Source organism: Eptesicus fuscus, chromosome 15 (genome assembly GCF_027574615.1).
Source record: "Eptesicus fuscus isolate TK198812 chromosome 15, DD_ASM_mEF_20220401, whole genome shotgun sequence".
In the NCBI taxonomy this organism is placed as follows: domain Eukaryota; kingdom Metazoa; phylum Chordata; class Mammalia; order Chiroptera; family Vespertilionidae; genus Eptesicus; species Eptesicus fuscus.
In genome coordinates, this window is record NC_072487.1 from 73963711 (window position 1) to 73984168 (window position 20458).

The 20458-nt window shown below is 59.4% G+C and overlaps 1 protein-coding gene across 3 annotated transcripts in view; it reads left to right on the top strand.

The window, feature by feature from the left end:
- Positions 1–802: 802 nt before the first annotated feature.
- The window catches only part of DNM1 (dynamin 1), a 41937-nt gene continuing 22281 nt past the window's right edge, over positions 803–20458 (top strand). For all 3 annotated transcript variants that reach the window (XM_054727398.1, XM_054727397.1, XM_054727399.1), the window contains exons 1-10: positions 803–998; positions 12817–12890; positions 13206–13355; positions 13699–13902; positions 14124–14222; positions 14318–14478; positions 16584–16726; positions 16849–16984; positions 17140–17207; positions 18311–18449. In XM_054727398.1, the coding sequence (XP_054583373.1) occupies positions 838–998; positions 12817–12890; positions 13206–13355; positions 13699–13902; positions 14124–14222; positions 14318–14478; positions 16584–16726; positions 16849–16984; positions 17140–17207; positions 18311–18449 (1335 nt within the window). In that variant the 5' untranslated portion in view covers positions 803–837. The remainder of the gene's footprint in view (positions 999–12816; positions 12891–13205; positions 13356–13698; positions 13903–14123; positions 14223–14317; positions 14479–16583; positions 16727–16848; positions 16985–17139; positions 17208–18310; positions 18450–20458) is intronic.

The following is a 20458-nucleotide window of genomic DNA, read 5'->3' on the forward strand; positions in this document are numbered from 1 at the left end:
AAAAATCTACTACTCTCAGGACAGGAACCCCCAGCTCTCCCAAGAATGGCCTTCTAAGTGGCAGGGCCTCTGCACCTGCTGTTCCTTCAGCCTGGCATGCTCTCCCCCAATCTGCCTGTAGCTGTTCCTTCTCCTCATTTAGGTCTCTTCTCAAAAGTCACCTCCTCAGAGAACACCCCCCACACAACACCCCTCCAAGGCTGTGGACTTCGTGCACCCACACAGGTACCTCTTTTCACAGCCTCTGTTTCTTTCCTCCACGGCTCTTCAGACAGACTATTTTCACTTTTACTATTTCATTTACGTGTTTGGTCATTTACTGTCTGCCACCTGGATGTAAGATCTAGGACAGTCTTGTTCACTGCTGTATCTCCAGGGCCCAGGACAGGCCTGGCTTACAGTAGGTGCTCAGGAGACTGCGACCTTGGAGGAGGCCCATCCTCTCGCCAAGCCTCAGTTTCCCCATGTATAAGATGGAATGAGGCAGTCATGACCACCGTCCAAGAGGCCAGGTACTAGGCGTGAGACCCTCGCCCATTCCCAGAAATGATATCTTTGTTGCAGCATCCGCGCCCCCAGACGCTACATAAGCGCCCCGAAACCCGCAGAAGGAGAAAACTACAATCCCCACAGTGCTGCTGACGGCGCCTGCGCACGGCAGCCCGCCTGCCCAGCCGCGGGCGCCCTCTGGCGGCAGATCGCTGCAGCGCTCCGCTGCGATCCCGGAGGGGAGGCGGGCAGCGGCGCAGGCAGTCGGAGCGCGCGGCTGCGGCGGCGGAGCCAGAGCCGGGAGCGAGAGCCGCGGCCGGATCGCAGCCCGCGGGGCCCGCCGCAGCCATGGGTAACCGTGGCATGGAAGATCTCATCCCGCTGGTCAACCGGCTGCAGGACGCCTTCTCCGCCATCGGCCAGAACGCTGACCTCGACCTGCCGCAGATCGCCGTGGTGGGCGGCCAGAGCGCGGGCAAGAGCTCGGTGCTGGAGAATTTCGTGGGCAGGTAGGAGCGGCGCGCCTCGGAGCGCGCACCCAGACGCCTGAGTCCCCTGGACCTCCGCCCCCGTCCCTGACGGCGCCACGACCTCCAAGCCCCTGGCGCTGCACCCGCGGACCGCGCGCCCCGCACCTCCAGCCAGAGGGAGGCGGCCCTCACCCTCCACGGGAGTCCCTCCGGGGAGGCAGGGCCCCCAGCTTGTCCGCACACGGCGTCAGGCCATCGCCACGGCATCACGCCCCCTCCTCCGCCCATCCTTTAGGGAGGACAGCGCTCTGCCAGGAGACCCTTGCACAGGGCTCCCCCCCCCCACCCCCCACCCCCGTGGGCACTGAGGGGCCTGCATTACTCAGCGCCTCCCTTCGACTCCGAGAGTCCCTTGGAGGGGCAGCACCCCTGGGCAGTGCCCCCCACCTCTAGGCTCCATGGAGGACAGCTCCCTCCCACCATGGGAACTCCTGGACCGGGGCAGGGGTCACCCGTCACAGCCCCCCGGAGAGGACATAGCCCCGTGGGCATCGCGGACCAGGCACAGCCTCCCCCCCTCCCACACACACACACACACACACACACACACACACACACACACCTCTGCGGCTCCGGCCTCCATCCGTGCGCAGCGTTGGTGGCGGCGGGGGGAGCGCGGGCTGCAGGATGAGGAAGGGAAGGGGGTGGGGGGAACCGCTTCTGATTCTCTTCTGACCAGCAGGGCCCTGGCTCCCCGCCGCCCCTGGGTGGAGGGCGCCTGTCAATGTCGCTCTCCCCTGGGCCTGGCAGAGGGATGGTCATGGGGGGAGAAGGCGGAGGACAGAGATGACTAAGACAGGGAAGCAGCATGCCGGGGAGGGGGGAGCCATTTGCAGAACCTAATCCCCCTCCTGCCTCTGATCCCAGGAGGCTCCGGGCGGGCCAGGTGGCAGGGAGTCGGGGGCCTCCGCAAAGACAGAAGGTCCTGGGTTTGGAGGGGCCCAGGGTCATGACCCCTAGACTCCCCCAAGAAAGGGGAGGCAGAGATGGCTTTTGGGTGCTGAGAAGGAAAGAGAGAGGGTGACGCTCTCCCCAGAGCCGGAGAGCTGGATGCGGGGCTGGGCTCCCTGAGGGAGAAGGCAGGAGAATTGATCTTGACCTCCCTCCCTCCCCTTCAGAAACCCAAGCTTCCTTCCAATGACCTTCATGGCCAAGGAAGAGATGGGCCTGTGGGAGAGGGAGGCAGAGGCCCCTCCCTCCATCTGGGGAGAGACATCCTGGGTCCAAGCCAGGTTCTGCTGTGAAACCTCAGGCCAGTCACTTGCCCTCTCTGAGCCTGCCTCAGCTTCCCATCTCTCACATAGCCAGTTGGACTGGAGGGTGGTTGCTTCCTCTCCAGTGACCTGGGAAGCACAGTGCCAGCTGTAAGGGACAGAGAGGAGGGTCCTGACTGGAGCAGTGTGTCTGTGGGATGCTGGGAAGCCACCGTGGGGGTGGCTGGGCCCATCTGGTCAGCAGAGGGGGAGGCCGTCTGTCTCTTGGGGATCAGCTTCCAAAGAACCCTCCTCCTGTTCACGTGACCCTAAGAGCTGTAGAGACACAGGCAAGGGACACACAGATGGGTCGCTGCCCACGGCCAAGCAGTCAGAGTGAGGGGCCAGGGGAACCCTGAGACAAGAAAGCCCTGAGGCCTTCGTGCATTAAAGGGCGCTCAGTGTTCAAACCACATCCCTGCCTTCCATCCATTGAATGTCTGCTGAGCGCCTGCTCTGGGCCAGGCCGTGGGCTCTGGGCAGGGGCTGTGGAGGGGAAGGGCTCAGCTCCCATCTACTCGCCCTTTCCATGTGCCCACACCATGCTGCACAGGATGGCGCACAACAGCCCCATGAGGCAGGTGCCATGGTGCCCATTCTGCAGATGAAGAAACTGAGACCCTGAGGCTAGGTGCCTTGCCCAAGGTCACACAGCGGGAAGGACAGTGCCTATTCGACTACAGAGCCCAGTTTCTAGTGTTGGCCCTGCACAGCCTCAGAGAGCCAAGCCCTGCACTGGGCACGGGATATGCAAGTGTGGGCCTCCATTTTCCCCATCTGTAGAATGGGAACACTGACACCTTCCTGAGATGGCGGCTGTGGGGCTGCAGTGAGCAGTGTGTAAAGGCCCGTTGTAACACATCAGCGGGGTGTTGGTAATCAGTGAGGTGTGGGTGCCTGGGTGCCAGGGCAGACCTGACCACCACCCTCTCGGAGTTCACTGTCCAGCAGAGAGAGGTGCCGGCATTTGGCAGCACAGCAGGCCAGCCTGGCCACAGCTGTTTACTGGTGCCGTGGGGGCCCCCTCGCTGCCCTCCGCACCCCAATGCCCTTTGAAGCTGGTCCTGCAGGAGGATGCACAGGAGTTCAGATGCAGGCCCAGGTAGAGCAGATGGAAAGCCGAGGTTCAGTGGAGCCCCCAGTCAGCCCGGCCTGCTCCCTCATGGGCTCCCTGCCTTTCCAGCCAGAGCTGGGTCCCCAGACCCGTCAGCATGGTAACTAACAGCTGCTCTGCCTCCTGGGCTCCCCAGGAGCCAACCCCCCACGGAGAGGAAGTGGAAAACGCATCAGAGGAAGCAGGGCTCCTGGCACGAGGAGGACCCTGCTGTCGGCTCTGTAATGGGGGTGGCCCCGCAGCAGCCCAGGACCCTGCTGGGACTTGTCTGGGTGTTTCTGTGCTATTTCTTCACCCCTTTTTCCCGAAGGGAAAACTGAGGCTGATTTGTTCAGTCATGTAGCCGACATTCACGGCGTGTCCGCGTGGCTCCCTACTGGGACCCTATGGTAGAAAAGACAAAAGCTCTGCATTCCAGCCAGGAAACTGAACCGTGAGCACAGAAGCATGTCCACGAAGACGGGAGGGTGTGGTCAACGCTGGGGAGGGGAGAAGGGCTGCTGTCCCGGGGAGTCAGACAAGGTCTCCAGGAGGGGATGGCATCTGAACTGTGCCCTAAGGGACCAGAAGCATGTGGCTAACCTGGGAGAAGCATTCTACTCTGAGGGACCAGCACATGCAAAGGCCCTGGGGCAGTAATAAAGCTGGTGTATCTGAAGAACCGAAAGGAGCCAGGCTGGTGTTTGGTGAGCAGGGGACACGGCCTCAGGGAGGAGGCGGGGCTAGATCTACGAGGCCCTTAGCTGTGGTGAGAAATTGGATTTGTTTTCCTGATTACCAGAAGCTTTTGAGTAGTGGAGTAACTTGAGCTGATTCCAGCAAGTGTGTGACTTGGGGAGGGGGGCAGCAGAGGGGCAGGAGACAGATGAGGAGGCTGCTGCAGTGGGCAAGAGGTGACGGGGCTGGACCAGGCTTTGGCAGTGGAGAGGGGGAAGTGGGGTTCAGGACATATCTTGATTAGGGATGGGATGTGGAGGGTGAGGAAAGGGGATCAAGACGATGTTGGCGTCGTTGCCCCGGTGGGTGTTGGTGCCGTGAGCGGAGCACGGGAGGAGCGGGTGTGGGAGCGGGGGGAGATCAGGAGTCTGGTTTTGAACATGTTGAGTCTGAGGAGTGGGGTAGGCCGTGTGGGAATGCAAGTCGGCGCTCAGGGGGGAGCGGGCTGGGAATATAAATTTGGAAGTCATTCTTGTCGAGTAGATGAGCTCATCTTGAGGATATTCAGACGGAGGAGTGTGCGTGGGCCCCCAGACACCCCAGGATTTCATGAACAGATGCCCGTGCAGCGCCAAGAGTGGGGTGTCCTGGGACAGACTTCCAGGCGACAGCGCCCAGGTCTCTCTCACTCTGGTGCCCAGGCAGGTGGACAAATGGGTAGGACCCACCCACCCTCCCTGCCCGCTTGGCCCCTGGGGAGACCACGGCCGTGGGAACGAGGCAGAGGGGCCGGGAGCTCAGGCTCTGGAATCAGACCGCGGTTTGCAGCTCAGCCCTCCGCTTGTAAGCTGAGCGCACTCAGCCGCTATTTTCTCATCTGTAAAATGGGGGTAATCTAGCACCTCCCTCACGGGATTGTGGGGAGTGTTGGGATAATGCCCAGGAAGTGCTCCAGGGAAGACCTGGCTGAGAGGATGTGCCAGTTCTGTTCCTGCCTGGGCACAGGTGCAGGCTGAGAGGGGGCCAGAGTGGGGGTGGGGGTGGGGGTGGGGATCTCCATCCAGGGTGTGTGGCAGGGGCCTGGGGAGGGAGCCTCTGCCCAGAGCCCAAGCGGCAGCCTGGGAGGCAAGGCTTTGGGCTTCCTGGTGACTCTGCCAGCCCTGCTCCGGTCCCTGCCTCCTGCCAAGGCCCTTGCCCCTTCCTCCACATTTTCATCCCCTCACAGCCTGGCACTGACTCTGGCTTCTGAGAGCATCTGTCTTGGTTAGCCCCAGCCCTTCCCACTGGGGACAGCCCATGCTCTCTACTTTGAAATACACCTTGGTGGTCCCATTTCCCAGATTTGGAGACTGAGGCCAAGGAGAAATGGGGGGATAACTGAAACATTATAGGTAGATAGTCACTGACCGTAGGGGGCAGAGGGGACTGACGTCTCCTTGGCACTGGCAGCATGCCAGGCCCTCAGGACACAGCTCTGACCAAGCCCAACCCATCCCTGCCCTCGGGGGCTCCCAGCCAAGCCGGACAGACAAACCCTAAAGCACACCAAGGGCCCTGTTGTGTGTTTGAAGGAGCCGGGTATGGAGGGAGGGGAGTCGTCAGGGGGCCAGAGAAGGCATCTGACGTGGAGGTCTGGACCTCAGCAAAAATGAGGCCTTGGTTTAGGCGAAGGGTGAGCACACCTGAGCAAAGGCCCAGGGAGCAGAGGGACCAGGAGGCCCCAGAGAGCCCTTTGCTGCCTGCGGGGCAGCCGCGCTCTGCTCAGGCCTCCCCGTGCTCGGAGCCTGCACCTGCCACGTGCTCAGCCACGTCTATCGCTGGGCTCCTGTGCCAGCCCGGCCAGAGGACATCCCCCGCTCCCTCCACCTACCCTCCGCCTACCCCCCGCCCCAGTGGAGCTGGATGTGAAAGGTGACTCTGCAGCCGCCATCAGCCTCTGCATCTGTTCCTGGCGCCAGGAGAATTCCCAGGCCTTGGCCAGGGTCAGAGGGTCAGAGCCTCAGGGGAGGGGACGCCGGCGAGCTGATGGGGACAGAGGGACAGGGCAGGAGTGGAGGAAGCGTCGTGGACAGTGTTGTCAGGAGTGGAACAAGAGCCGAAGGGGGGCCCACGGGCCACATGTCTAAACGTCGCGGTTATAAACCCAACTGTTCAGTACAGAGCTCTCTGCCCTCCAACCTCCACCCGTACGCCTTCCTAACAGCCTGCAGGCCGGTCTGAACGTAGAATTTCTGACCCACGGAGTTCCGGGACGGGCTATGGGGGCCGCTCCTGTGTCTCCCCGCTCCATCCTGTCCCACACGGGGCTCCTGGGCCCCAGGTGGACCCCCGCCCTCATATCCCAGCTCCATCCGTGGCCCCAGAGAGGGTCCCGCGTGGCCCCGGGACTGCCTCCCGGCGGTGAGGACGGCATATGGGCAGAGGCTGGCCATGGCCTGAGGCTGCGAGAGAGGGAATACCGGGCTCTCGTGTGGCCTAGGAGGGGCACATGGGGACCCCTGGGGATCCCTTGCTCCGTGCCCTGTGTCCCATTTCGCTGATGGGGAGACTGAGGTTTGGAGCAGGGCAATATTTTAGTGGTGGAGCCAATGATAAGAAAACCCAGATGTAGCTCTGGGTTGAATGACGGGAAATGTCCGTGATGGCTGCTACCTAAGTGTGGAGCGGAGCCCCGTGGGTGTGGGCAGGCGAGGGGCCCTGCCTTTGTCTCTCTGAGCCTCAGTTTCTTCCCACTGAAGGCAGGGGCCCTGCTTACACCAGCCTCACACAGCCCCGCCAGCACGAGTGAAGAGGGTGCAGATTTCTTCAACAGCTTCACTGAGGTAACGCTCACAGGCCAGGAAATCCACCCGTTTTAGTGCACAACTCGATGGTTTTGAGCATCTCCACATGGCTGTGCAACCGTCATCACAATCTAAGTTTAGAACCCTTCCGTCGCCCCAGGAAGAAACCTCGCGAGGCCGCGGATTTGAAAGCCCCCGGCAGCATCCCTGGCCGGCAGTCAGCGCCCATCGGCGTTTGCCACGGTGATCATTCTCAGTGATAACGTGTTTACAGTGGTGGCCCCACGTGTGAGGGGGGTGGTTGCGTTGTCATTTTAAAACACTTTTATATATTTTCTGAATATTTTATTGACTTTATTGGGGTGACATTGGCTAATGAGATCATATAGGTGTCAGGTGTACAAATCTATAACACACCATCTGTATATTGTGGTGCGTGTTCACCACCCCAAAAGTCAAGTTTCCTTCCATCACCATTTATCTCCACTTCCGAGTATTTTTTAAAAATATACTTTATTGATTTCAGAGAGGAAGGGAGAGGGGTAGAGAGATAGAAACATCAATGATGAGAGAGAATCATGGATCGGCTGCCTCCTGCACGCCCCACACTGGGCCCGCAACCTGGGCATGTGCCCTTGGCCAGGAAGCGAACCCTGACCTCCTGGTTCATAGGTCGACGCTCAACCGCTGAGCCACGCTAGCCAGGCTGAATATTTTTTAAAGGCAGAACATAAGATTTTTAAAAGTAGGGGGCACAAGAGAAATCTACTTCCATTTTGAAAATATAAAATCATCAATACCTGGAAGGAAGGAAGGAAGGAAGGAAGGAAGGAAGGAAGGGAAAAAAGAAAGAAGGAAGGAAGGAAGGATACAGTGGAAGGAAAGATCACAGACTTTCTTTAGCAGAGAAAAGGGTTGTTGTGGAGACCGCCCGAACTTGGAGTCAGAGTCCTGGGTCCCTGTCCTTCCCCGTCACCACTCACACTATGATCTTGGGCAACATCTTCCCTTTTTTTTTTTAATTTCAAGAAATTAAATTAGATTTTAAATCTAATAATGTTCCATGCAATAAACACCAAGTATTCGAGAAAATTCTCTTACATATAATAATGTTACAGGCAATAGACATTAGCATTTCCGCTCTTCCCTTTCTGTGCCTCAGTTTCCACACCGTACAATGAGAGCGATGGTGGGAAACGAGGAGCTCGTCTTCAAATCGTTCTTTCGGCCAACAGGGGAGCTGGGCGTGCCCGGTAGATGCCAGGCTCCGTGCCCGGTGCTGGGGATATGGTGGCAAACAGGACCAGCCCCATGCTCGCTCTCAGGACAGCAGAACATGAGGGAACCGGAGCCAGGACTGCCCTGAAACCCGCTGCCGTGTGGTGTGGGCGCGCCCGGGCCGGGGCAGCAGGAACAGAGCGGGACTTGTTGCCCAGAGGCGGCCTCACCTCCTCCCAACTGTATTTCTTGGCCCACCTACACCCTCGCCTCCACCCCAGCTCCCTGCTTTAGAGGGCACCTCAGAGCCTGCTGGGCCCCGGGTCTCCCACTTCCTGGGGCAAATTTGGCTGGAAATATCCTGGCCCACTCTTCTAGCCCACCTGCCGCCAGCTCCCTCCTGCCGCTCCATTGGGGGACCTGGTTGTGGGAGCCCAGCCTGTGTTCTCAGCAAGTTAGCAGACTGTATAGTCCTCACAGCTACCATTTATCAGGCATTATCTCACATAAGCCTCACAGCAGCCCATTTTACTGATGTGGAAACTGAGGCTCAGAGAGGTATGGTCATTTAAGCCACACAGCTCCTCAGTGGCAGCTCTGACATTCAATGCCAGGCCTGTCTGACATCAGAGCCCGGGAAATAGGAGACTCTAAGGATGACCGCCACTGGGTCCATGCCAGGCCAAGCATGGCGCTCTCTGGCATGGTCTGCATTCAACGGGATCTGGGAACCAGGGTCCCTGAGCTCTGGGCCGGATCTCAGGCACCGGAGTAGGGGTACCTTTCGCATACTTTCTCCGGACCCCTCTTGGGTGGCAGTGCCGATTCAGAGGGAGCATGTGGCGTTGGGAGGTGCTGGGAGGTGTTTATTTCATCCTCCCTCCCGGTGCTCCAGGTTTGAAGGTGCCTCTGCAGATGGCAAGGCGAGGCCTCCCTGGGAAACCACCATCTGCCCAGAAGGAGCAGGGAGAGCTGGCCTGCCATCCGTCCCGCCCACAGGCCACGAGGCTGGTGGGCCCAGCACACTCTTCTCTGGGCGCCTGCTCTGTCCTCCCTCCGGCGAGCCAGGAGCTGGGTGGGAGGTGCAGGGGCGGCACTGGCTGGAGGCTGGATCAGGCCTGAGTCCCCAGGCAGGAGGCGAAATACCTATATTTTTATTGATTTTAGAGAGAAAGGGAGAGATAAATAGAAACATCAATGATGAGAGAGAATCATTGATCGGTTGCCTCTGCTCACCCTCTCCCCCCACCCCCACCCCCACCCGGGAATGGAGACTGCAACCCAGGCATGTGCCCTGATCGGGAATCGAACTGTGACCTCCTGGTTCATAGGTCGACGCTCAACCACTGAGCCACACCGGCCGGGTGCGATAGAGGACTCTTAACCAGAGAGCTCAGGGGCAGCGTGTCCAGGGGGAAAGGCTGGAGCTGAGGAGCTGCCAGGCCTGAGCTGTGCTGCCTCCTTCGAGTGTTGCCAGAGCACCTACTATGTGCTGAGCCTGGGCCTAGCGAGGGAATCCGGCAGGGAGCAAGGCACTCCGTCTAGACATGGGAACCAGCAGGCGCTCTTCGCTGCCCGTCCAGGTGGGGCTGAGAAACAGGCCTCCGGGGTCCCATCTTAGCCACTCATCTTACCCCGCAGCCACGGCGGGTAGCCGGTGCACGACACCCGGTTTAGATAATACTGGCTCACAGCTGAGGACGTGAGATCCAGAGAGTGAAGCAACCTGGCCAGGGTCCCCAGGCTCGGGAATGGCCAAGCGGAACTTGAACCCAGAGCCTCTGCCTGGCACTGGCCCCTACCACTAAGCCAGTGACCCTTAAACTTAGAAGGGAGCGTGAAAATCGCATGGAGACCGTGTTTATTTGGGGGGGGGGGAATCATGTTTAAAATCCAGATTCTCTCCTCCCCTCCCCTGCACCCCGCCCCATGAGATGCTAACACAGCATGTCTGAGAAGGGTGCATTTTAACAAGCTGCCCAGGGAATCCTGATGCGGGCCTGGAGAGGGCCTCGCTTGGAGAGCCTGGGCCACGGCAGAGCTGGGGCCCCTCCCCACCCAGGCACCCCCATCCCCACCTGGCCCTGGAGATGCTGGTCTGAGGGGCTCAGCTCCCACACGCGGCCCTGCCCTCTAATCTCTCCTATAAGCTGCTTGTCCTCTAAGTAGCCCTGGGGAGCCAGTGACTTGGGGCAGCCCGGCCCAGACCCCTGACCACCCCCTTCAGCCTAGCCCGGGGCTCCCTGCACCCCTCTGTGGCTCTTCTCGGACCTCTACCCCTCGGGCCTGCCAGGGCTGAGTGGGCCCATCTGCGTAGGGTGAGGCCTCCCAGGGAAGAGCTCCAGGGAAAGTCCATGTCTCTGGGTAGGGGGTTCTCTGTGGGGAGTCCCATCCTTTCCAGCCCCTCCTGAAGTTTCCATGGCAACTACTGTTGCCATGGTATTGCTGGGTGCAGAGTTAGTGCAGAAGACGGTGGACCCAGGCCCGCCTCCCCACCCTGAGCCCTATAAAAATAGATGTCCTATCTTCACAACCCCGGGAGATCCCAAATACTAGGGGGTCACCCTCCCACAGGAGTCAGTAAGGGGCGGGAAAGATAGAGACAGGAAGCCCCCCGGCCCCCCCACCCCCCGGGTAATCACCCCTTCTCGGTGCTGCCTGGTGCACCTCCGCTCCAGCACATATCACACTGCATCGCATTATCTGTTTACTCGTCTGTCTCTCCCACCACAGAGTGAGCTCCTCGGGGTGGGAACTGTCTGACTCATCCCCTCCCCTCCCCAGGGCCCAGCACTGGGCCTGGCACAGAGCAGCTGCTCCCAAATATGTCCTAGACGGAAGTGAACTCGATTACATAAAAAGCCAAGCCTGGCTCCTCGGGTTTAGTGAGCCACAGGGTTTGACAGGGAAGTTCCCAGGCTCTGGGGTCCAACGGACACTTGGGTTTGGATCCTAGCTCTGCCACCCGCTACCCGGGTAACCTTGGACGAGTCACTCCACGTCTGAGCCTCCGTTGTCTCATCTGCAAAATGGTCATTTCCTGCCCAGCCAGTGTGGCTCACTGGTTGAGCGTTGACCTATGAACCTGGAAGTCACGGTTTGATTACCGGTCAGGGCACATGCCCGGGATGCAGGCTGGATCCCCAGTAGGGGGCGTGTAGGAGGCAGCCGATAGATGATTCTCTCATCATTGATGTTTCTATCTCTCCCTCTCCCTTCCTCTCTGAAATCAATTAAAAAAATATATTTTTAAATGATAATTTCCATACCAGAGCACTGTTTTGGGGGACCTGTGGTTTCAGTCAACATTAAGGGCCTCCTGTGTGCTAAGCCTTGTGCTGGGCACTGGGGTACAGTGGTGGACAGAGGCATGCAAGCCGTGCCCTCTGAAGCTCAGGTTTGCAAAGGTGAAAAGTCCTTGCCTGGCACTTAGAAATGATGACCAAATGCAGGATTTCTCATCCTTCTTCCTCATTAAAGTGGCTGGTTCCTCCCCAGTAGCTTTTAATCTCCCCGGAGGAGGGGCGGGGTGAGGACAGGGGATGGAGGAGGCCTCCCCAGGGCTCCAAGAAGAGGCCTTGAACCCAGGAGCCTGGGCCTACTCTGTTTTCCCCAGAACTCTCTGCCCCAACCCTGGGGTGCAGGAAGCTGGGTGAATCTAGGTCAGGCTCTGGGCTGGGGGGCAGGAGACTGGGGTTCTTTCTCTGGCTCTGTCCCAGCCCTGTATGACCTTGAGTGTGTCTTTTCCCCCTCCTGGGCCTCTCCATGAATGAGGGGGCTGAACATAGTCCCTCAGGCTCCAGCCCGTTCCCCCCTTTTCGGGGTCCTGGGGGTGCCATGACCATGGGTTCCAATAGCCTGATCCCTGAGAGGCCTCCATCCTCATGCTTGTGCCAGCCTGGGTGGGGCCAGGGGGCGGAGAGGGCAGGGATGAGAAGAGCTGAGCGGACAGAGTGAATCTGCACCACGAGCGTTAGCCGAAAGGACTGCTGAGATTGACCTGAGCACAGGCAGATCCCTGTGGTGCAGACATCAGGTCTGGGGGCAGGGGGTGATTTGGGGACCCCTCAGTCCAGTTCTTCTGGGGAGCTGGGTCTGCATGGGACTGAAGGGCAGGGAGCTTCCACTGCAGAGTCAAACTTCTGGGTCCAGGGTCTGCTCTGTTAGACACTGGCTGTGCAACCTGAACAGCTCTGAGCCTCAGTTTCCCCATCTGTAAATGGGAATAATGATAACACCTAACCCACGGGGCTATTGTGTGGGGTCCATGGGAGATTGCCCACAAAAAGCCTGGCATGCCGTAGGCACTGAAGAAGCAGGAGTTCTTCTCCTTGCCTTCTACTTCCTCCATCCCTCTCATCCTCACCCCAGGCAGACGGGGCCCGGGAAGGGGAAGTGAGATGCTGCCCATCCCCACGGCGGAAGGGAAGGGCGAAGGTGTGGCTCCGTTTCCTTGGGATCCACTCTGTGGCCACTGGACACATGCACGTGGGGCACCCTGCGCCTCCGTTTCTTCTGGCTTGAATGGCAGCAGCTGGGTGGGGGCAGACTTAGACAGGCCTGGGGACTTGTTGGTCTTGTCTCCTGGCAGCTCAGATGCATGAATTCTGTGACCCAGGGAGCGGGGGAGCTCTTTCCCACCTTTCTCAGCTGCAGGCTGCCCTGAGCGACCTGAGGCCCTCGGGCTAAGGTGCGGTAGGGAGGGCTAGGGGATGTGTGGAGCTCTGAGTGACAGGACAAGTGACCCGCCTCTCACCTCTAATTCACTGCAGAGACTTCCTGCCCCGAGGATCTGGCATTGTCACCAGACGCCCCCTGGTCCTGCAGCTGGTCAATGCCACCACAGGTAGGTGCCCTCCTCAGCCAGGCTGGCCTCTCCAGCCCCCCACCCCAGCCCCAAGGAGAGGCCCAGCATAACCACTGAACTAGCTTGCCGGGTGACTGTGGGTGGGGCTCCCCCTTTTTGAGCCTCAGTTCCCCATCTGGACAGTGGGGATAACAATGCATCATGGGCAGGAGGCGTTGTTATGGGGAGGGAGGAGCAGGCCGTGTTTGGGATGGGGTTCTATTCCTGGTGGGAGGTGGGACCCAGGTGGGCTCCAGGCTATGACGCTCAATCCCTCTCCCTCTCCAACACCTCCACCCCCTGCCTTTGGAGCAGAATATGCCGAGTTCCTGCACTGCAAGGGGAAGAAATTCACCGACTTCGAGGAGGTGCGCCTGGAGATCGAGGCTGAGACCGACCGGGTCACCGGCACCAACAAAGGCATCTCGCCGGTGCCCATCAACCTCCGAGTCTACTCGCCGCACGGTGAGAAGACCTGCCAGGGTGGGGCCTCTGGGGTTCCCTTGCTTAGCCTCGCCCCTGAGGACCAATTTCTTGGCCCCACCCCTTTGCTGGCCACGCCCCTCCAGCAGACTCCGCTCCCACAGCTGTCCTCTGAGCATCCTACCCCAAACCCCACCCACCCTGGCCACGCCCACCCCTGGCCACGCCTTCCCGGGCCACCGCTTCGGCCCAGTACCTTTCCCTAACCCCGCCCACCTGCGGCCACGCCCCCTTGGGGTCCTCTCCAGCCTGGCCCTGTTCCTGAACCGGCCCACCAGCGGCCACGCCACTCGCCTTGAGCCCGCCCTCTACCCGCCCTGTCCAGTGCTGAACCTGACCCTGGTGGACCTGCCCGGCATGACCAAGGTCCCTGTGGGGGACCAACCTGCAGACATCGAGTTCCAGATCCGGGACATGCTTATGCAGTTCGTCACCAAGGAGAACTGCCTCATCCTGGCCGTGTCCCCGGCCAACTCTGACCTGGCCAACTCCGATGCCCTCAAGATCGCCAAGGAGGTGGACCCCCAGGGTAAGTTTCCGCCCACAGCCAGCGAAGGCGCAAGGCTTCGGGGGTCTGATTTACCCCTTTAAAAATGATTTCGGCCACTCTGTGGAGAATAAATGGCGCAGGCCGTGGGTGCTGGGGGGAGTGGGGAAGATGGGGGCAGCCGGGTACGAGTGGGAGTGCAGAGGGCCTCCTCCGTGAGGGCAAGTGCAGGTGTAGACAACCCTCTCATCGCTGCCCTCCAGGTCAGCGCACCATCGGGGTCATCACCAAGCTGGACCTGATGGATGAGGGCACAGACGCCCGCGATGTGCTGGAGAACAAGCTGCTCCCCCTGCGCAGAGGTAGTCCGCCCACGCCCCTGCTCATCTCACTGCCCTCCCCCTTCACCCCCACGCCCTACAAGGCTGGTTGACCCTGGCCTTGACCCCATCCACAGGCTACATTGGGGTGGTGAACCGGAGCCAGAAGGACATTGATGGCAAGAAGGACATCACGGCTGCCTTGGCCGCCGAACGCAAGTTCTTCCTCTCCCACCCATCCTACCGCCACTTGGCTGACCGCATGGGCACGCCCTACCTGCAGAAGGTCCTCAACCAGGTAGGGGCTCAGGCCAGAATGAGACCCAGGGAAAGCAGCATGAGAACAGAATCACTTAAGTGTGCTCTGTGAGGGTGACCAGCGGAGGTTAGCACGCCCATTATGCAGATAAATAAACTGAGACCCAGAAAGTAAAGGAGCTTGCCCACAGGCCCACAGTGAGATGGCAACGGAGCTTTGCTGACCTTTCCCTGTCTGGGGCCTGGGAGGGGAGCCCTGGAACCCCCCAGGATGGAGAGAAGACCAAGATCTTGTGTGGAGGGTGGCACTGGCCATGGCTTGGGTTGGGATGCCAGGATTGGCATGTACTCGAGCTGAAGACCTTGGTTCTTTCTGAAACGGGGGGAGGCTGGTCTGGAAATGGGGATGGCCATCCCAGGGGCTTCCCTAGGATGTTTCGCCATCTGGACTGGGGCTTCAAGAGCTGAAGTGTGTGTGTGTTGACAGGAGGAAGGCAGTGGGGAATGCAGTGTGGCATGGGGCAGGATTTGGGAGTCTGGAGGCCACTGACCTGGGTTCCAACCCCAGCTTGTCACTCACCCACCGAGACTCTGTCCAGCTCTCTGAGCCTCTGTCTCTGCACCTGTACATGGTGGTCATGGTGATAAGACCCTGTCTCATCGGGTCACTGTGCAGGTTCAGGGAGGTACTGTGTGTGAGGACCTAGCCGGAGTGAGCCCCAGGGCTTGAGAAGGGGCAGCCTGCCTGTCATCCCTGCCCCTGCTGCATTTTAATCCTCACCTGAGGATATGTTTTCATTGATTTTTAAAAATATGTTTTTATTGATTTTTAGAGAGAGAAGAAGGGAGATGGATAATAGAAACATCCATGAGAGAGAAATATCACTGATCAGCTGCCTCCTGCACACCCCCTACTTGGGATGGAGCCCACAACCTTGGCATGTGCCCTGACCGGGAATCAAACCAGTGACCTCTTGGTTCCTGGATTGATACTCAACCACTGAACCACACTGACCAGTTGTTTTCATTGATTTTAGAGAAAGAGGGAGAAGGAGAAAGAGAGAGAAAAAACCTGGATGTGAGAGAAAAACACCGATTGGTTGCCTCCTGTTCCCACCCCGACTAGGGATTGAACCCGAGACCCTTCCATGTGCAGAGCCAGTATGGCCATGGGTGGACCTGAGAGGGGGCGGTGAAGGGTGGAGAAGACAGACAAGAGAATAAAGCTGGGGCTAGGTGGGACGTTGCCCTCTCTGATGGAGAGGCAGCACCATGGCCTGCAAGCCGAGTCTTTATTTTATAGCCAGATTCCACGAGGCAAAGTAAGGGGTGGTCAAGATGTTTACAATGTTCTTGTGGGTTTCGAATCTACTCAATTACATGCACCCGATCAAGCTTTGTTTACTTGCTGCACCTCCCACAGCCTATAACACTCTGCCACGTGGGACCACAGGTTCAGGTTCAGACCATAAGGTCAAGCTTACAACTATAGCCTTTGGCTATGATTGTGCTGGGACTTGCACATGGCTTTGCCACGAGAGGATCGTGCCCTCTCATTAGTCCCAGGCTTGAACCTGTCCAAACGCTATAGCCGCTCTCCACACTTGTGTATATGAGGCAATGCTCCAATCAACTGAGCCACCCAGCCAGGGCGCCCCTAATACATTTTGTGTGGCCCTCGTGGTATCTAAAAATACTAAATTAGTCAAGCCTGGTTATCGTGGCTCAGCGGTTGAGCATCGACCTATGAACCAGGAGGTCGAGGTTCGATTCCCAGTCAGGACACATGCCTGGGTTTCGGGCTCGATCCTCAGTGGATGATTCAATAAAGATATTTTTAAAATAAAAATATTAAATCAGTCAAAAAGCAGGTAATCTCAAATAAAAATCTAGATTTCTGCTTCTTTGACAATTGAGTTCCTCACTCAGTAATTCAATTAACACACCTCCGTGAGGACTGCTGAGTGCCAGGCCTGCCCTCAGACAGCCTTGGTTCTGGTGGGCAGGGCCAAGGCCCCTCTTTAGCCCTCCACCTCCCCACAGCCACAGCCCCCCTGGCATCCTGGTCCCTGCCTGGCCCTGTGGGCATTTGGGGTTTGTGACTTGTGACCTTGGCCTTAACCCTTGTCTCACCCCCACCCCCAGCAACTGACGAACCACATCCGAGACACACTGCCCGGGCTGCGGAACAAGCTGCAGAGCCAGCTGCTGTCCATTGAGAAGGAGGTGGACGAGTACAAGAACTTCCGTCCTGACGACCCGGCGCGCAAGACCAAGGCCCTGCTACAGTGAGGGTCTCCCCAGCTCTCCACGCCCCGTCCCTGAGTGCGCCTCCCCCCAGCCTCTCCTCTCCCGGGGCCCCCTCCGCTGGGCTGCTGCGCCCCCTCAGGCCACACCACTCTCCCCCCAGGATGGTCCAGCAGTTCGCCGTGGACTTTGAGAAGCGTATTGAGGGCTCAGGGGACCAGATCGACACCTATGAGCTGTCGGGGGGAGCTCGCATCAACCGCATCTTCCACGAGCGCTTCCCCTTTGAGCTGGTCAAGGTAGGACAGGCTCCCGGGGGCTGGGTGGGGGGCTCAGGCCCCTCCCATGGATACCTGGGTCCAGCTGCCCAGCCCTGGGAGTGGGGCGGGCCCCATCTTGACCTCCCAGGTATTGGGACAGGCCCTGACGGGCCATCTCTCAATCTCCTACACAGATGGAGTTTGACGAGAAGGAACTCCGAAGGGAGATCAGCTATGCCATCAAGAACATCCATGGCATTAGGCACGTATTGGGACCAGGGAGGGGGGCCGAACCCCAGAAGGCAGGGGGTCTAGTGCAGAGGCACAGGGAGTGATGAAGTGAGCCTCCCTCAGGAAAGACCAAGAGCCCTGGTCCCCTATCCCCTCAACCCCGACTTTCTGGCTCTCAGTTCTGACAGGCTCGGGGGCAGGTGGGGGAGGTGGATGGGAGGCCTGGGCCACCTGCTCCCTGCAGCCTGCTACCCTCCTCTGCTGTCCCTGGGAGCAGGGCCTGGAGGCTGGATGAGCTGGGCAGAGCCCAGGCCACAGGTGGCCAGGTAGCACCCTCTGAGCCTGGGCTCCCTGTCCATCTAGGGTGAGACAGCTCCCCAGTTCCCTCCAGGCGGCTGCACAAAGCTGCCCAGCAATGGGTAGGCCCTGGGGCGGAGCATCCCGGTATTGGCCTGTGTCCTTTAGGATGGAATGGGGCCTCTCAACCCTCCAGACCCTCCATAGTCCCAGGATCCCTACGTGGGCCCCATTCTACCCCACTTCTCACCTTCTAGCCTTCTAGCTACCCCAGGCCTGTGGACAGGAAGGGGGTCTGGGAAATAGACTGTTCCTTAAAGGCTTAGACCCCCTTCGGGGACCCAGATCTACACAACAAGGACATTTGAAGCACCTGCTATATGCCAGGCAGTGAGAGACCAAGTTACTCCTGCTTTCAAGCAAGTTCAATTCCAGGTTTGGCAGGGAATTTATAGACTGATAACTGCATTGGCCGGGGCACAGAAAGAAGAAATCTCTCCTAGTCCTAAAATAAAACGCTCTATTCCTGGAAAGGCTCTTAAAGAGAACCAGTTCAGCAGTTTTCCAACCACTCCCGGCCACAGAACCTTGTGTGTGAACAGAATCGTAAGAGGAAGCAAGACACGAAGGCAGATATAAGCAGACCTTGTCTTGTCCCAAAGGGCACCGGCTGAAAGTCCTTCTTCCTTAGAATCCCACCTGCCCGTTTTACAGATGGGGACACTGAGGCCCAGAGAGGGGTAGGGGGACCCAAGGGCAGAGCTCAGGGAGGGGTGTGGGGCCCTCCTGGCAGGAGCTGGCCTGTGACACTGCCCTTCTCCCGCTCCGGGCGTTCAGAACGGGGCTCTTCACCCCAGACATGGCCTTTGAGACCATTGTGAAAAAGCAGGTGAAGAAGATCCGAGAACCGTGTCTCAAGTGTGTGGACATGGTTATCTCGGAGCTAATCAACACCGTTAGACAGTGCACCAAGAAGGTAACCCCGCGGCCCGCCAGCCCCCGCCTCTGCCCCGTCCCGCACTGCTGACAGGCGCCCCTCCCCACGCCCCCACTGCCTCCTTGGTAGCATGTCCAGACCTCGGCGGGGTGAGAAAGGCCGGCCACCACAGACCAGGACAGGGGGCTCTCTGAGGGGGCCTCACCCACCCTCCTGGCCCCCCGGGCCCAGGACACCAAGGGATGAGACGCTGGTGAGATGGCAATGACCGTGGCTATTCACCCTGAGAGCCCACCAGGAGCTCCCCAGCTCAGGGAGAATAGGGCTTGAGGGGACCCTGCGCCCCCTCTCTGCCCTCAGAGGTGGGCCATCTCTGGGGGCTCCAGGGAGGGGTCTTGGGGAAGCCTTGGCCCTGGAGACAGTTGAGGGACAGGACCTTCTTGGGTGCTGCTCTAGGGGCCTGGTCGGCCAGAGAGGTGCAGAGGACCCGGGTCTAGCAGGTCCCCTGACTCCCCGCTGTCCTTCATCCTCCCCATCCCCACCCCACCCTCACGCAGGACCCCCACCCAGGACCTTCGCCTTCCCTTCCATCACATCTCCTTCCAGAGACAGCGCCCCCTTCCATCTGCTACGCCATCCGAGCCTCGCAGAACCACCCAGGAGGGCAGGGCAGGGAGGACGGCCCCCATTTCACAACAGGAAAGCCGAGGCTCAGGACATCCGGGCCATGTTAGCTAGGAGGTGGCAGAGCTGTTACTGTAAGCCAAGGCTTTGGACTCCAAGTCCAGTGCTCATTCGATTCCACCCCCAGCCTCCCTTCCTCTCCTCTCCCACTGCTGCCCCGGCCCCTCTCTCTCACCGCCTCCACTCTTTCTCTCTTTCCTCTTCTCTCTCTGTTTTTTCAGCTGAGTGCCTCCAGGGCCCTTTGGAGGAAAGGCAAAGGGTGCCCCGGAGGAGAAAGGGAGGGCAGGAGCAGAGCCGGGAGCTGAGAGTGGAGGTCAGGCAGCTACACTGCAACCCCAGGGGGCACCGTCTGCACCTTGGCCATGGCCATGCACATGGAGCCCCCTGGAGTTGTGCAGGGCACAGGGCACAGCCTGGCAGCCGATGCAGCACCCCTGGTGGAAGTGGGGGATCGTGCTGGGCTCTGGAGTCAAGGTGGAGTGAATGCAGGAGGTGCTGGGAAACCTGGAATTGAACAGAGTGGGTGGGCGGTGTTCTCGCCTTGGTCAGCCCCTTAGGAGGACCCTAGGCTGTGACCAAGATGCACTGGAAAAGAGAGAGGGGCAGGCTCAGTGCAGCTGAGGAGCGAGGGACCCAGGGGCCTTGTACGGAGCAGGGGGGTTGGTCCTTCAGAAGCATTCCCCCCCCCTCCGTTACCCACAGAGCCTGGGGGATGCTGGCAGCACCTGGGAGGCGCCAACCCGGGGGGCGGTAGGGAGGGCCGGGTCCCATGCTCACATTGTCTTCTGTTCTCTCTCTCTTTCTCTGTGTCGGTGTCTCTCTCTCTTCCCCATACCTGTGCCATCCTCCACCCTGACCTGGTCCTGCTTGGCTTTCACTCTCCTCCTTCCTCACCCCCTCCCCGCCCCCCACCTGTGGCTGCTCCTCCTCTTATCCCCCCCTCCTCCCTGGGTGCAGGACGGGCCTCTTCACACCTGACCTCGCTTTTGAAGCCACAGTGAAAAAGCAGGTGCAGAAGCTCAAAGAGCCCAGTATCAAGTGTGTGGACATGGTAGTCAGTGAGCTCACGTCCACCATCAGAAAGTGTAGTGAAAAGGTATGGCGGCCACCTGGGCGGGGCGGGGCCTGGCCTCCCTCCCTCACGGCTACGGCCTCCCGTGGGCAGAACCATCTGCTGAGCAGGCCTGGCAGCCTCTCAGCCACCCACGTGGACGCCCATGCTGCCAGGCGATTCTGGCCTGGGGTTTCGTGCCAGTTTATAACCCTGGGTCTACTTGCACTCACAGTCCCTCAGGCCTCCATCTCGCCCAGAAGGCCTCGCTCCAACCCAAGCATCCTCAATGCAGCGGCCTCTCCCACCAATA